The 14,462-nt window shown below is 39.2% G+C and overlaps 4 protein-coding genes across 4 annotated transcripts; all 4 read right to left on the bottom strand.

Annotated features, from left to right (window-relative positions):
• Window positions 1-6,166: 6,166 nt before the first annotated feature.
• On the bottom strand, window positions 6,167-6,639 carry LOC130083338 (histone H2B-like). Its single transcript, XM_056248353.1, has one exon. The coding sequence runs from the start codon at window positions 6,605-6,607 to the stop codon at window positions 6,233-6,235; it is 375 nt and encodes a 124-aa protein (XP_056104328.1). The 5' UTR covers window positions 6,608-6,639; the 3' UTR covers window positions 6,167-6,232.
• A 507-nt stretch (window positions 6,640-7,146) lies between these two features.
• Window positions 7,147-7,522, bottom strand: LOC130083347 (histone H4). Its single transcript, XM_056248361.1, has one exon. It carries the CDS (start codon window positions 7,510-7,512, stop codon window positions 7,201-7,203), a length of 312 nt encoding a protein of 103 aa, XP_056104336.1. The 5' UTR covers window positions 7,513-7,522; the 3' UTR covers window positions 7,147-7,200.
• A 3,157-nt stretch (window positions 7,523-10,679) lies between these two features.
• LOC130083321 (histone H2A-like) lies at window positions 10,680-11,163 on the bottom strand. Its single transcript, XM_056248339.1, has one exon. The coding sequence runs from the start codon at window positions 11,149-11,151 to the stop codon at window positions 10,765-10,767; it is 387 nt and encodes a 128-aa protein (XP_056104314.1). The 5' UTR covers window positions 11,152-11,163; the 3' UTR covers window positions 10,680-10,764.
• A 1,123-nt stretch (window positions 11,164-12,286) lies between these two features.
• On the bottom strand, window positions 12,287-12,952 carry LOC130083313 (histone H1-like). Its single transcript, XM_056248332.1, has one exon. The coding sequence runs from the start codon at window positions 12,884-12,886 to the stop codon at window positions 12,287-12,289; it is 600 nt and encodes a 199-aa protein (XP_056104307.1). The 5' UTR covers window positions 12,887-12,952.
• Window positions 12,953-14,462: the final 1,510 nt, after the last annotated feature.

The following is a 14,462-nucleotide window of genomic DNA, read 5'->3' as shown; positions in this document are numbered from 1 at the left end:
GACTTATAACCTAGAATACTGTCTAACACGGCTGCTCTGTCAAGTCTTCGTCGTCGGTTAGGAACCTGGGTGTGCTTTTTGATGGCAATCTTTCATTTGAAAGCCACGTTTCTAGCATCTGTAAAACTGCTTTTTTCCATCTTAAAAATGTATCTAAATTATGACATAAGCTCTCAATAACAAATGCGGAAAAATTATTTAATGCGTTCATGATCTCAAGGCTAGATTATTTGTAATTCTCTAATGGGTGGTTGCCCAGCATGCATAATAAACAAACTAGAGCTGGTCCAAAACACAGTAGCTATGGTTCTTACTAGAACCAGGAAGTATGACCATATTAGTCTGGTTCTGTCAACACTGCATTGGCTCCCTAAACATTGCATTAATTGGATGTAATATAAGTGAGTAGTGTAATATAAGTGACTAATGTAATGCAAGTGAGCAGTGCAAGTGAGAAGTGTAATATAAGTGACTAATGTAATGCAAGTGAGCAGTGTAATATAAGTGAGTAATGTAATGTAAGTGAGTAATGTAATGTAAGTGAGTAGTGTAATGTAAGTGAGTAGTGTAATGTAAGTGAGCAGTGTAATATAAGTGAGCAGTATAATATGAGTGAGTAATGTAATGTAAGTCGGTAGTGTAATATAAGTAAGCAGTGTAATATAAGTGAGTAATGTAATGTAAGTAAGCCGTGTAATATAAGTGAGTAATGTAAAATAAGTGTGCAGTGTGTTGTGGAAAAATATATATTTTACTTTCTTAGACATTGTGTGGGTTTTCTTTCGATTCAATCATGTGTTACTCTCCAGGAGCCAGTTGCACCAACAGGGCTTTACTAAGCCTGGTCCTAACTGCTAAGTAGGTCTTAGTTAAGACCAGTCTTTAGAGTTGACCTAACGTCTGTTGCACCAACCAAACTTAAGCCTAGACATAACTACGCCTGGTTTTAGCTATGCGCGTTCCTGTGAATGGCCACGGAACTATAGCGGTTGCCTAGCAACGTGCGTTGCTGGAGTTACGTTGTAAACAATCTTCCGCTTTTTGGTTAACTTGTAGCCGTATCAATGGAGGATCAAAGAAAAAGGAAAGGAAATTTCACCGACATAGAGATACGAAAACTAATAGAGTTGTACAGTCAGCACAGACACAGACTGACTGCCAAGCAATCCAACTCTATTACTAACAAGAAGAAACAAACAACATGGAGACAGATAACGGACGCGATTAATGATTGCTCTGACTCCGGCTGCCTTCGAACAGAGAGCGATGTAAGGAAAAAGTGGAAAGACCTCATGAGCAAAGCCAAAAAAGATTTATCTGCTACAAAACATCACCCGACCGGCGGGGGTCCTCCCCCCAAAACTTCCGTGTACAGTAACATAATTGTGGATATTTTTGGAGAGGATTCTCCGGCTTTTATTGGTTTAGTCGGTGCGGAAAGTGGCGGTACTGACCTGGAAAACAATGCTGTCTCTCCAGAGATGGATGTCGATCACTCAAGCGAGAGTGTGAATTGTGAAGGTGTGTAGTCTATATATTAGAGTAGCCTACAATTAAAGTTTTAATAACGTTAGTTGTCAGATAACAGTAGGCCTATGACAAATTATCTATATTTTCAGACTCGATGGAGACCCCAGTTACTCCACAAAGTTCGCATGAAGGCAGCAGCGGTGCACCGCCGGTGAAACGTATGAGGAGGCTGGATAATCTGTTTTAAATAAATACCTAGGGTTGTGTTTATTTTCTTCTAATAGGGTTGAAAAATAAGCAGATCTAGCAGCTTTCTGTATGCAATCGAGCTCTCCTTCCATGAAATGCAAAATACCTCTAGTTTAGTTTTATTTCAGTTTCGCTCCATTATTCTGGCTGCTCTCTTGAGGGCCTGAGTGTGCTCTTTGTACCACGGCGTTGGACTATTTTCTTTATTCTTATTTAAGCGCAACGGAGCAACTGTGTCTAAAGTGCTGGAAAAGAGAGAGTTAAAAGTTTCTGTGGCAATATTGAGTTCTTCTAAGCTATTCGGGATGCTGAGATGATGAAACTGATTAGGAAGATTATTGATAAAGCAATCTTTAGTGGCAGAACTGATAGGTCTAACATATTTGTAACACGGAGTCGGCTTTACAGCCTTGGCTAAATGAAGTTTACACAAAACTAGATAATGATCTGAGATGTCATCTCTCTCCTGCAGAATTTCAATAGCATCAACATTGATTCCATGTGATAATATTACATTTAGAGTATGATTACAACAATGAGTAGGTCCTGACACGTGTTGTCTAACTCCATTAGAGTTAAGAATATCTTTAAATGCCAATCCCAATGCATCTTTTTCATTATACATGTATATTAAAATCACCAACAATTAGGACTTTATCTGCAGCCAGAACTAACTCTGATAGAAAGTCTGTATGGTACCCTGGTGGCCTATAAACAGTAGCCAGCACAAATCTCAAACGTGATTCATCATTTAGACTATATATTGTTACATTAAGCACTAACACTTCAAAAGTATTATATTTGAAACTAGACTTCTTAGAATTTTTTTAAATATTACTATAAATTACAGCAACACCTCCCCCTTTGCCTTTCAGACTAGGTTCATGTTTATAACAGTAATCCTGGGGGGTGGACTCATTTAAAGTAATGTAATTGTTTGGTTTTAGCCAGGTTTCTGTCATACACAGCACATCTAGGTTATAGTCTGTAAACATATCATTAACAATAAGTGCTTTTGAAATAAGGGATCAAATAATCAGCAACCCAAGCTTTATCATTTGTTCATTTGTATTAAATCTGTTTTTTATTTTTTTGAACATCAATTAAATTTTTAACCTTAGATGGGTTTGGAAGTTTTTTGTATTTCCTAATTCGGGGAACAGACACAGTCTCTATATGATGATATCTAGGTGAAAGAGGCTCTATGTGATGGGATTTATCTGACCTTGGTAACGTGAGAAAGTTAGCAGACGGTCGGTTTAGCCCGTTTGTCTGCTTCCTGACCTGAGCCCCAGATTGTCATGTTTTAGCTCTAAGACTATGTACCATATTACTAGAGAGAAGAGCAGCACCAGCCCAAAAGGGATGAATACCATCTCTTTTCAACAGGTCAGGTCTGCCCCAAAAACTTTTCCAATTGTCTATGAATTCTATATTATTTTGCGGACACCACTTAGACAACCACCATTGAGTGAGGACAGTCTACTAACTATCTCATCACTCCTGCGAACAGGAAGGGGGCCAGAGCAAATTACATTGCCTGACATCGTACCTGCGAGTTCACACACCTCTTTAACATTAATTTTAGTGATCTCTGACTGGTGAAGTCGAACATCATTTGTTTCAAGGTTCTGCCCTGGCAGCCTTGTCTGTTTTGTTGTGGTTTCATGTTTCTGTGTTTGTCTTGTGTTTGAGCACATGGCTCTGTCTTGGTCTGTGTTTGCCATGTGCTCCTCATGTCCTGCCTCCTTGTTTCTCGTTACCACGCCCCCTTGTTTAGTCCACGTCTTGTCCTCGTTTCATTAATTGTGCTCACCTGATCCTCATGTGCTCTGGTCCCTTCATATTGTGCCTCTTTCCCTCATGTCTTTGCTGGTTCGCTGTGAGTATGCACATTGCAGTGTTTTCTAGTGTGTGATCTTGAAATTATCCTAATGCTTACGCTGTTTGTTATCATTGTTTTGTTTTGCTTAAGCTTTAGCACTTGTGCTTGGTAATCTAGTTGGAGTTCTCTTTTGTTTGGAATTATATTTTTAGTTTTCTTTAGTTCTTATTTTCCCTGTCAAGTGGAAGTTTTCTCTTTAGCTTCTCCAGTTTTTTGTCTTAGTAGTTTTCATTAGTTTGCTTTCTATTTATTTATCTACTTTTTGTTTCTTTTCATTGATCTTATCAGTTTAGTTTCGCTTATCTTAATTGTTGCCTAATCTTGTCTTGAGTCTTGTCTTGTGTTTCTCGTCTTGTATGTTGTTCTATGTGTTTCTGTCCTGTATCCTGAGTTCCCTGGCCACTGACTCTCTACTGCCTGACTGGTGCACCTATCCCCTGTGTCGAGCCTCTGGTTTTGTGAGCCTCTTCCTGGTGGCAAGACTGGAGCTACATCTGAGATCTACTGCAAGCTGCATGTTCCTAGTGTTCCTGCCTGGTCTTTCCTTCAGAGCTGCCTCTATTGCACTCACGTCATCGCCATCTAGCTGACGGTCTCAGTGGTCATCCATCCTGCCTGTCGTTGTCGTCTGCCTTGCCCTACTGTTTTTACTGTGATTCACGCTTCACTCCCTGCTGTTTCAAGTCTTCAGTCCTGTTAATAAAAACCTTGTCTGGGTCCCATATCTTGCAGAACCCTAACACATTTGTGCTGACGTGAATAATAATCGATTAGCATTAGCTAGCACTTTTACATTTCCTTTGATGTCAGGCGTTCTGGCTCCCGGCAAACATGTAACCATGTTGGCTGGTGTCTCTATTTTCATGTTCTGTGTAATAGAATCGCCAATAACGTATTAAATTCAACAGGATCCTCAGTGGGTGTTTCACTGAGTGGGGAGAACCTGTTTAATGTTGTAATCGGAATGGAAGAGCTGTGTTTTGTCCCGCGATTATAGCGCTGTCTTTCCATCACTCAATTGCCCTGCTGTACGGACTCTACTTCAGCCGGAACCAAACAATGTACAGTGTTCACTAAGCTAGGCGCATCCAAAGCAGTATCTAAAGCCCCTGCAATCTTACTACCCTCGATTAAAGTTTGGATGCGTGTATCTAGTTCTGAAATCTTTTCCGTCAGCCTGACTATCTGCCTGCATTGATCACATGTAAATTCTATGCTGACAGAAGGGGCTATGCTATACATGTTACAAGAAGTGCAAGTCACAATAAGAGGAGAAGATGACATGACTCACCGTGTTTGCTGACTGATTCTACTTACCACAGCTTTGATGGATTTGTAAAAGGCGCGAGCTAAATAAAGATTTCAGCACATATGTTTCTCACAAACATGATAATTTCGAACTTGATAAATGTCAGTAAAAGCTGAGACAGATGCTACTATATCTGAAATGTTGAATATGTATTGAATGTGTGTGAAACTCCGGGTGTATTATATTTCAAGCTAACAGATCTCCACTGACATTATTTCTATAAAACGACAAAATTGGTCAATTTTTATTCTAAAAGAATAGTACTAATAAATAATAATAAAAATTCCACCAGGACCCTTTGCTTATGATGCTCCTTTCAGATGGAATATCTTTAATAAGACAAAGCAAATCAAGCAGTGACATTTTCCAAACTGGTGTTTCCAAAATGGTCAATGTATATGATAGTGTCTTTATTCATATTATTTATTTAATTAATTTTTCTCTTTATATTATCATTATTTTACATGTTATTGAGTTCTTTAATCATATATATATATATATATATATATATATATATATATGTGTGTGTGTGTGTGTGTGTGTGTGTGTGTGTGTGTGTGTGTGTGTGTGTGTGTGTGTGTGTGTGTGTGTGTGTGTGTGTGTGTGTGTGTGTGTGTGTGTGTGTGTGATTATTTCCAAATGTAAGATCTTTGGTGTCTCTTCTGTGCCGTAAGATTGTGTGTGTATTTTCCATCATCTATCTTTGACATTTGACCTAGCCGTTACACCAACTATGACATAATGGAAAAGTCTGTTTGACCTTTTCTTATTAGACCAAAGCAAGCGTAAGTTTAAGAGAATGTATGTTCCCTGCATATATATTCATTGCTTTTATTTTGCTCTTCACCTCTACTTCTGCTTCGTCTCTTTTATCTCTCCTTTCATTCTGCAAATATCTTCTTTTAACATTCTTTCTCTACACTAGATTTTCACAATCTTCATGTTAGATACAATACTTTAGATTTTACATACACATGTTTGATATTTGAAATTGTATTATTTTCCTTATTCAAATTTTATATTTTTTTTAAATAGTACATGTATATATATATATATTTATTTATATAGAATACCTACATTCCAACCTAAACGGTTTTTATTTTGAGTCTGTTAAAATTATCTACTAAGGAAAAAACTATACTGAGCCCAAACTTAACCAATTGCGTTTCATTGATTTTTTTTAATCAATAACGTTAAACAATACTTGTATATTCTTAAAATCATTGAACAAACAATAGTGCAAAAACACTGAAGCTCTTTTTAAAGACAATATGGGTGGCTCTTAAAAGAGCCTTTGTGTTGTGTTGCGCGGACTCGCTCTACTTTGAGCTGGTGTATTTGGTCACAGCCTTTGTGCCCTCAGACACGGCGTGTTTGGCCAGCTCTCCGGGCAGCAGCAGACGCACGGCGGTCTGGATCTCTCTCGATGTGATGGTGGAGCGCTTGTTGTAGTGAGCGAGACGAGACGCTTCACCGGCGATGCGCTCGAAGATGTCGTTGACGAAAGAGTTCATGATTCCCATCGCCTTGGAGGAGATCCCGGTGTCGGGATGAACCTGCTTCAGGACTTTGTAAACGTAGATCGCGTAGCTCTCCTTCCTGGACTTTCTGCGCTTCTTTCCGCCCTTGCCGGCGGTTTTAGTGACGGCCTTCTTCGAACCCTTCTTGGGTGCAGACTTCGCTGGTTCAGGCATGATGCTTCAGTCAGTGAAACTCAAGAACAATGAAGCTGTGTCTCTACAGGCGGGGTTTTATGCACTGCTCTATGCTAATTTCCAAAGGGAGGTACAACCTTCTCTGATTGCTACTTATCCTGGACCAACCCATAGAATGATTTCATTGGCTACATTAAAAGTTCCTTGACTTGAAGAACAGCCAATCACAGGCTTTAAATGTTAATCCCGCCCATCGCCTCATGTCCTACTACCATCCCCCATTCTATCATCAGGTTTCTTTGTTTCATTTTCCCGCATTTTTCGGAATGTTAGCACTACAGTATAAAATATTGAAAGTAAAATATTATTTCAGTTTAATTAACTTTTGTTTAATCAATAAAATATATATGTAATTCATACTACAAAAACTAGCATATTAGCCTGTTTACTTTTCACAGAACAGTAAGGAACGTTTAATAACGATTTTATCACTGAATTTTAACACCATGAATAACTAATAATCTCGTTAAACTGCATTTAAAATATTTTAGAAGCACTTGAAGTTTGTTCTCTGTGTGTAAATGTGGGTGGCTCTTAAAAGAGCCGTTGGGTTTTTTTTCTTCGTGAGTGTCTTAACCGCCGAACCCGTACAGGGTGCGTCCCTGTCGCTTCAGCGCGTACACAACATCCATGGCGGTGACGGTCTTTCTCTTGGCGTGTTCAGTGTAAGTCACAGCATCACGGATGACGTTCTCCAGAAACACCTTTAACACACCGCGCGTCTCTTCGTAGATCAGCCCAGAAATACGCTTGACGCCGCCACGTCGAGCAAGACGACGAATAGCGGGTTTAGTGATTCCCTGGATATTATCGCGAAGAACCTTTCGGTGACGCTTAGCGCCTCCTTTCCCGAGTCCTTTCCCGCCTTTTCCTCTTCCAGACATGTCGGCAAATATTCTTTCACTCAGAGAACAACTGAATAAATTACAACCTCTGGAGAAGAGGGTTTATAGTCAGCTAGCGGACCTAGTTGAAACCAAATTCATGGGTGGTTCTATTTACGTCACTCGACACGCTACTCTCCAACTGGTGCTCAGCAAATGACATGTAGCTCCACCTCTCTTTACGTCATGGGTTGAGTTTGACGTACAGCTCCACCTCTGTGGATCTAATGGAGGGATAGAGTTGTGGGTGGGTTTGGTTGGACTGTCTAACTTCATACATTACCCAAATTACATTCAGAGAGGAGGAGCTGGATCTCACACTCCACCCATGAATCTGCAGTGAGAAGCCTCTCCTACACTCCTCCGAGTTAGTACACTATTAACAGATAGTAACACTATCAAGAGGGAACGCTTCTTTCAGACATTACGGAAGGCAAAACATCATGATGTCTCATTGTCAGGTCTCTTGGGGGAAACCAGCAGGCCAGGTATATTGTCATATAATTAGGTTTCTTAAAGAAACTGATTTAGATAAAATATTTAATTAATTTATTTTTATTTTATTTCCTGCTTAATCTCTCGTTCCACACTTCCAGTTCAGTTGGTGGTGGTAATGCACTGTTAAACTGGTTTGCCAACAGCCATTAAACCCTAAAGAAGAAGAAGTGTTGTCCTTCAAAGGTTGTTAAAAAAAAACACTTCAGGGAACAAGCAAGCACTGTGACATTATGTTCTGAATACTATTTATGGAAATATAGTTTATATATAATTTTAGTGAGTTCCTTATTTATTTATTGACCAAGGAATTCCTTTAAAATATGAAGAATTTTTGTCACATTATAAAATCTCAATTACAGCAAAGGAATATGCTATTGATTTTGGAGCTATCCCTTCTGGGATTGTTATGTTTATGAAGGGATTCAATAACAAGATACAATAAAATATATCTGATACATCTGTTGGTAAATGATCTCTTGCCACCAAATCAAACAACAGTATTCGTGCTCTGATCCAGAAAGATGTTGTCTCTTGCCTGAATCTTTTATTGGAACAGAGATATTGACATTAACTGGGCTAGAGTGTGGGCTTTGCCACAAAAAAATATTTTTGTACAATAAGATCAAAGAAGTGTCTTATAAAATTATACATCGTTGCTATCCCACAAAATGTTTTTAACAAAGGTTTCTTTCCAACGACTTTGATGTAAATTGCACTTTCTGTGGTCTCTAAACTGAAGATTTATCTAATTTATTTTGGTATTGTGAGTATACTAAGAATTTTTGGTTGTTATGGTCCCTGGCCTAGGTCAGGGTGTAACAAATGACAAACACTTTGTATTTACCCATTTTTATATCTTATTCTCTGGGATATTATTATAGTGATATTCGTGGGTTTAACTAATCAATTTCTTACTCTAAACTAACAAGTAAAAACAACCAAACAGTTTGGAAGCAACAACAAAAACACTTCTCCACATGAAAACCTTATATAAATACACATTAACTACTACTTTTAGCAAACTACTTAATGCAGTCTTGAACTTAAAGCAGAACTGTTTGTGCAGGTGCCACAAATTAAGATTATTAAATAAAGAAAATGGTCTTTTTTTAGAGATATTGGGGTGGCTCTTAAAAGAGCCTTGGGTTTGTGTGACTGCTGTGGATTTAAGCGCGCTCTCCGCGGATGCGGCGGGCCAGCTGGATGTCTTTGGGCATGATGGTGACTCTCTTGGCGTGGATGGCGCACAGGTTGGTGTCCTCAAACAGACCCACCAAATAAGCCTCGCTCGCCTCCTGCAGGGCCATGACAGCCGAGCTCTGGAAGCGCAGATCCGTCTTGAAATCTTGAGCGATTTCTCTCACCAGACGCTGGAAGGGCAGTTTGCGAATCAGCAGTTCAGTGGATTTCTGGTAACGGCGAATCTCTCTCAGCGCCACGGTACCGGGCCTGTAACGGTGAGGCTTCTTAACGCCACCGGTAGCGGGAGCGCTCTTACGGGCGGCTTTAGTGGCCAGCTGCTTCCTCGGGGCTTTTCCTCCGGTGGACTTACGAGCGGTCTGCTTAGTTCTCGCCATTGCTTCAAAGGAGTTCTGTTACTGATGTCAACAAAACGAATGGATGAATGGGTCACTAGAACACAGCGCCTTTTAATCCTATGTCTGCCATGCGCTCATTGGATGGCTTTGTTTCAGAGGCATTCTATTGGTTGTTGTCTGGCGACCGTAAATGACAGTTGGCCAATGGCTGTGCGCCTCCTGTTTTCAAACAAGAGACAAGAGTTTGTGGTTCGCGCCCAAACCACATTTTATTTCTCTTTGTATTCCGCTCTCCAAGCCCAGACAAGTGAGCGCTGGTCGCGCTCTTTGGTGTGTGTGTGGTCACAATGTGTGTCCTAACGTGACTTGAAATTATTTTTCTTTTCATTTATGATCAGTTAAGAGTTTGTGGGTATTTGTAATGTGTTCCTTTACTTTATATTATTAATTTCTTTTCTAGCTTTGGCTAGGGTACACAAATAAAAGACAGACATGCCATTTCAAAAGTGAAATTTGTTTGATTATTTGGTGAATTGGGACTGGAGATCCTCAAAGTCTCTCCACTGTTTGTTCGTCGTTCCCTATTTTACACCTAGACAAAAAGGGGAGAAGTAACAACATGAAAATAGAAAAGGCGAAACCAGGTATGTGTACAGCAAAACCCATGATTGATTTTTTAAATATTATTGAAAGTGTAGAGATGGACTTGTGGCACTATTAATAAAAACTAAGAAAAGTACATTAACCACGTTGTGTTTCATTTCTTTGTATTTATATCAATATTTCAGTTTAAATATTTTTAGTCATGCTAATAAAACTATAAGCACTTTCAAAGTACATTCATTAAATACTTACAAATAGTCTAGTAAGATTGGATAATAGAACGTTACTCATTAAAATTCTCTAGGGACATTCATTTCTAGTCAGATATAAAGAATTAAAAAAAAAATAGAGTAATTGAAAACAAACTGATATAAAAATGCAATCTCAGACACTTAAAAGACCGTTAGATTCCGTAATAAGATTGTTTTAGTCAGCATTATAGTACAAGTTAGAACTGTCAGCTTATGGGAATTATTTTGCCATAGTATTTTATATTTTTTATTAATCTAACTTTTATTGAAGAAAACAAATCGGACAAATGAAATCACTCTTTCATGGAGAAATTGGGTGGCTCTTAAAAGAGCCTTTGGTTTGCAGAGAAGGTTCCGTCAGTTTACTTGCCCTTCGCGGGCTTCTCGGTCTTCTTGGGCAGCAGCACGGCCTGGATGTTGGGCAACACACCACCCTGAGCGATGGTCACGCCACCCAGAAGCTTGTTCAGCTCCTCGTCATTGCGCACCGCCAGCTGCAGGTGTCGAGGGATGATGCGGGTCTTCTTGTTGTCCCGAGCGGCGTTTCCAGCCAACTCCAGGATCTCAGCGGTCAGATACTCGAGCACAGCGGCCAAATACACCGGAGCTCCGGCACCGACGCGCTGGGCATAGTTGCCTTTGCGGAGAAGCCTGTGAACACGGCCGACGGGGAACTGCAGTCCCGCCCTGGAAGAGCGAGTCTTGGCCTTGGCGCGAGCCTTTCCCCCGGTTTTACCTCTTCCACTCATTGTAGCTTACAGTTGATGTTTTTCAAAGAAAGTAACACTTTCGAAGCTGTGTTCTGCCTTTTAAAAGAAAGCTCGCTAATCTCCTATTGGCTGGCGTCTGAACACATCATCGAGCCAATCAGTGGGCTTCCCTCCAAACACCAAACCCAACCCCCTTTCTACTATTCTCAAGTGTTTGCTACTATTTAATCAGGCCTAGCTTTCTTTTAATGCATTTATTTAATGTTTTGAATACGTCATTCATTTCTTCAGTTTCTTTATTTTAATTTTTTTATTTAGTATGTATATTTTATGACTATGTAAAGCAATTACCATTTTTCACTTTACTGTCTGGTTTTGAGCATAGTGTTATATTAAAGTTGGTCTTCATCGGTGTAGTTTTAAATTCCACTGTTATAAACATGTGAACGTCTACGCACAGATACAGAGTTCATCAAAATGTCTTATTATAATTTAAATTTAAAATTTAAATAATATATTAAAAACATTTAAAACTTATAATTTAAATGTCTAACGTTCAAATCACATTTAAATGGATAGTGCTTTCCACAAAACAGTCGTTTTAAAGCAGCTTTACAGAAAATGCATTACAATTTAGTGTGATCTGTTATCAGAGGTAACTGTCTAAGTTATGTATTTCAGAAAAGTACATCACAGTTAGCTTAAAATGTATTAATTTAAACAATGTAATAATTTAAGGCAGAAACAATGAGCTCACTGATTATGACCTTTAGAAAAATGTAGCATGGGTGCAAGTCTCAGATAAAAGGATTAGGCCTTCTTTCAAGTAGGATATTTAAGTAGCTTTTATAAATGTGCCTTGGGGGGGGGACAAACATTATTGGTGTGCATCTTGAGATTAAACAATGGCACTGACATATTGTAAGATCAGGTCAAGTTGCTTTCAGTAAAAACAGTTAAAACATGCATTTTAGTCTTGGACTAGTTTAGGCCGCGTGAAATTTTGGATAAATGTATTTGCACATGAACATAAAGGGCCCATTATTTTGCTCTCGCGGTAATGACACTTTCATTGAACAGATGACCCATGAAATAATGCTCTTTACTATGAATTAGTGGGTGGCTCTTAAAAGAGCCTTTTTGATAATAATGGGGAAAAATACAAGGAATGAGTTTATTTCTTTTTGGCTGCTGTCTTTTTAGGCTTGGCTGCTTTAGGTTTCGCCGTTTTGGGTTTTGCTGCCTTTGCCTTTTTCGGGCTCTTGGCTGCTTTCTTAGGAGTGGCGGGTTTCTTTGCCTTCTTGGGACTCTTCGTTGCCTTTTTAGCGGCGGGTTTCTTCACCTTCTTCGGGGATTTCTTAGAGGCGGGCTTCTTTGCTGCTGCAGTTTTGGGCTTCTTCGCGGCTGCGGGTTTCTTGGCTGCGGGCTTCTTGGCTTTAGGAGCCGCTTTCTTGGCGGGTTTAGTCTTGGTCTCGGTCTGTTTCTTGTTGAGCTTGAAGGAGCCCGAGGCGCCGGTTCCTTTAGTCTGGACCAGGGTTTCATTAGTCACCAGACTCTTGATGGCGGTCTTGACGCGGGAGTTGTTCTTCTCCACATCGTATCCACCGGCAGCGAGCGCTTTCTTCAGGGCGGCGAGGGACACACCGCTCCTCTCTTTAGATGCGGACACAGCCTTGACGATCAGCTCGCGGACGCCTGGACCCGCTTTCTTGCTTTTGGCGGCTGATTTCTTCTTGGCCGCTTTAGTCGCGGATGCTGGAGCAGTTTCTGCCATGATTTCTCTGAGTGAATCTGGACTCACACAATCTGACTGTGATCAACAATGAGCCGCTGCGCCTTTAACAGCCGCATGAGAACCGTGTAGACTCAACCTGCTCTGTTCAGCGTCTGCTCCTGCACTAACGCCTTTGCTTGTGTTTTCTCCTTTCATATTTGGAATAAAACTGGAGTTGTATAATAGTTTAGTAGATTAAAAACAACGTACACACCGAGTAGAGAGATTGAACTTTATTTAAAGACTAAAACACGCGACAAGTGAACATTTATTTTAGAATCGTCCGATCAAATGCAAAGCGTGCACCTGTAATGAACAAGGCTGCGTGTATATTTCATGTAATTTTGTGTATTAACAGTAGTAAACTACTGAATGTGTCATCCTAGTTTTGGAACTAGCACTTTGACAATGGCTTTAATGTAAGGAAGATCGCTAAGGGGCTTGTGGATTGTTTCATTCAGAGGTTGTTTTGTGCAGCTTGAAGCACACACACATCTATCTAACAACTCTTTATCTTCGGTCACTGATGATTCCCATGAATTCCTACTGGGGATGCCTGTATGTTTTGTTAAAGTGTTTGACTTGCTGTTTCCACATCAATAGGCATCCGGTTTAATATCTAGAGATCTACATTAGCCTACTCTGCATTGTGAAGAGAAGGAGTCAAGGTCAAGCACACATCTGAATGCTTGGGGCCATTTTTCAAAAAACATTTCCGAATGGTGTCACTTTTTAATGGTTTGTGGCATTTTCACTCATGCTAGTTTACAATTATATGAAATTAAATTGATAAGTGCCAATTTGTGTTGGCACTGCTGCTATTGTTACCGCTTTCATTTGAATGTTTAACTTTTTTAGTTGTGGCCATCAATCTAAATATTGTCTAAATGATTTTATAATTGCAAATTACACCCCAGCCAACAATTTTTTTGTTCAGATGTTTTCAAACATTCTGCTTTGGTTATAGAAATGTTAAATTATCCAGTTTTCTTAATGTTAGAGGAAAGCTTTTTATGTTCTTGAAATATTCTTTCAAACATTTGAACACATGCTATTAACAAGCAGAATCACTGAAAGAAAGAGAAATAACAAGAAGAGAAACAACTGACTGCAGCCACAGCCTATCAGAAAAGAAGACATTAAATCTGTGAAAATCTCAGTAGGGGAGGATTAAACAACTCCACAAACAGCATTACCATCTTCACTTAGATGTAGATGTTAGATGTTGATGTTTTTTTTTTAAATAATAGTAAATAAAAAAAATTGTTTGAATCAGTATTTGCTTTAGTTTAGCTAATGTCCCTTGACTTTAGTTGAACAATTTCTCTTTTAACAATTGTTTTAGTTTTTTTTAGTTTTTTTCAAATACACTACAGAATGAGATTTTAAAAAATGAGAGAAACAGATCAGCTGCAGTTAAATGCTCATAACTTTCAGTTGACTTATAAAGTGATTTAAATCACTAATTAGGAAAAAAAAAAGTTGGGGTTGGACTTCAAAACTGTAAAAAAAAATCTATTAAAATGCTGTTTTGGACAAGCTCACTGTAATGCAACTTTTAGGTATTAGGAACTAT

The sequence above is a fragment of the Rhinichthys klamathensis genome, unplaced genomic scaffold (genome assembly GCF_029890125.1).
Source record: "Rhinichthys klamathensis goyatoka isolate OS25496 unplaced genomic scaffold, OSU_Roscu_1.1 h1tg000054l_1, whole genome shotgun sequence".
Taxonomy (NCBI): domain Eukaryota; kingdom Metazoa; phylum Chordata; class Actinopteri; order Cypriniformes; family Leuciscidae; genus Rhinichthys; species Rhinichthys klamathensis.
The sequence above is the reverse complement of the archived record's forward strand: the minus strand, read 5'-3'. Positions and strand labels throughout refer to the sequence as shown.

Bases quoted from the DNA above. Each gene is read 5' to 3' on its own strand.
- LOC130083347 (XM_056248361.1), bottom strand. From the start codon at position 7,512: ATGTCTGGAAGAGGAAAAGGCGGGAAAGGACTCGGGAAAGGAGGCGCT.
- LOC130083321 (XM_056248339.1), bottom strand. From the start codon at position 11,151: ATGAGTGGAAGAGGTAAAACCGGGGGAAAGGCTCGCGCCAAGGCCAAG.
- LOC130083313 (XM_056248332.1), bottom strand. From the start codon at position 12,886: ATGGCAGAAACTGCTCCAGCATCCGCGACTAAAGCGGCCAAGAAGAAA.
- LOC130083338 (XM_056248353.1), bottom strand. From the start codon at position 6,607: ATGCCTGAACCAGCGAAGTCTGCACCCAAGAAGGGTTCGAAGAAGGCC.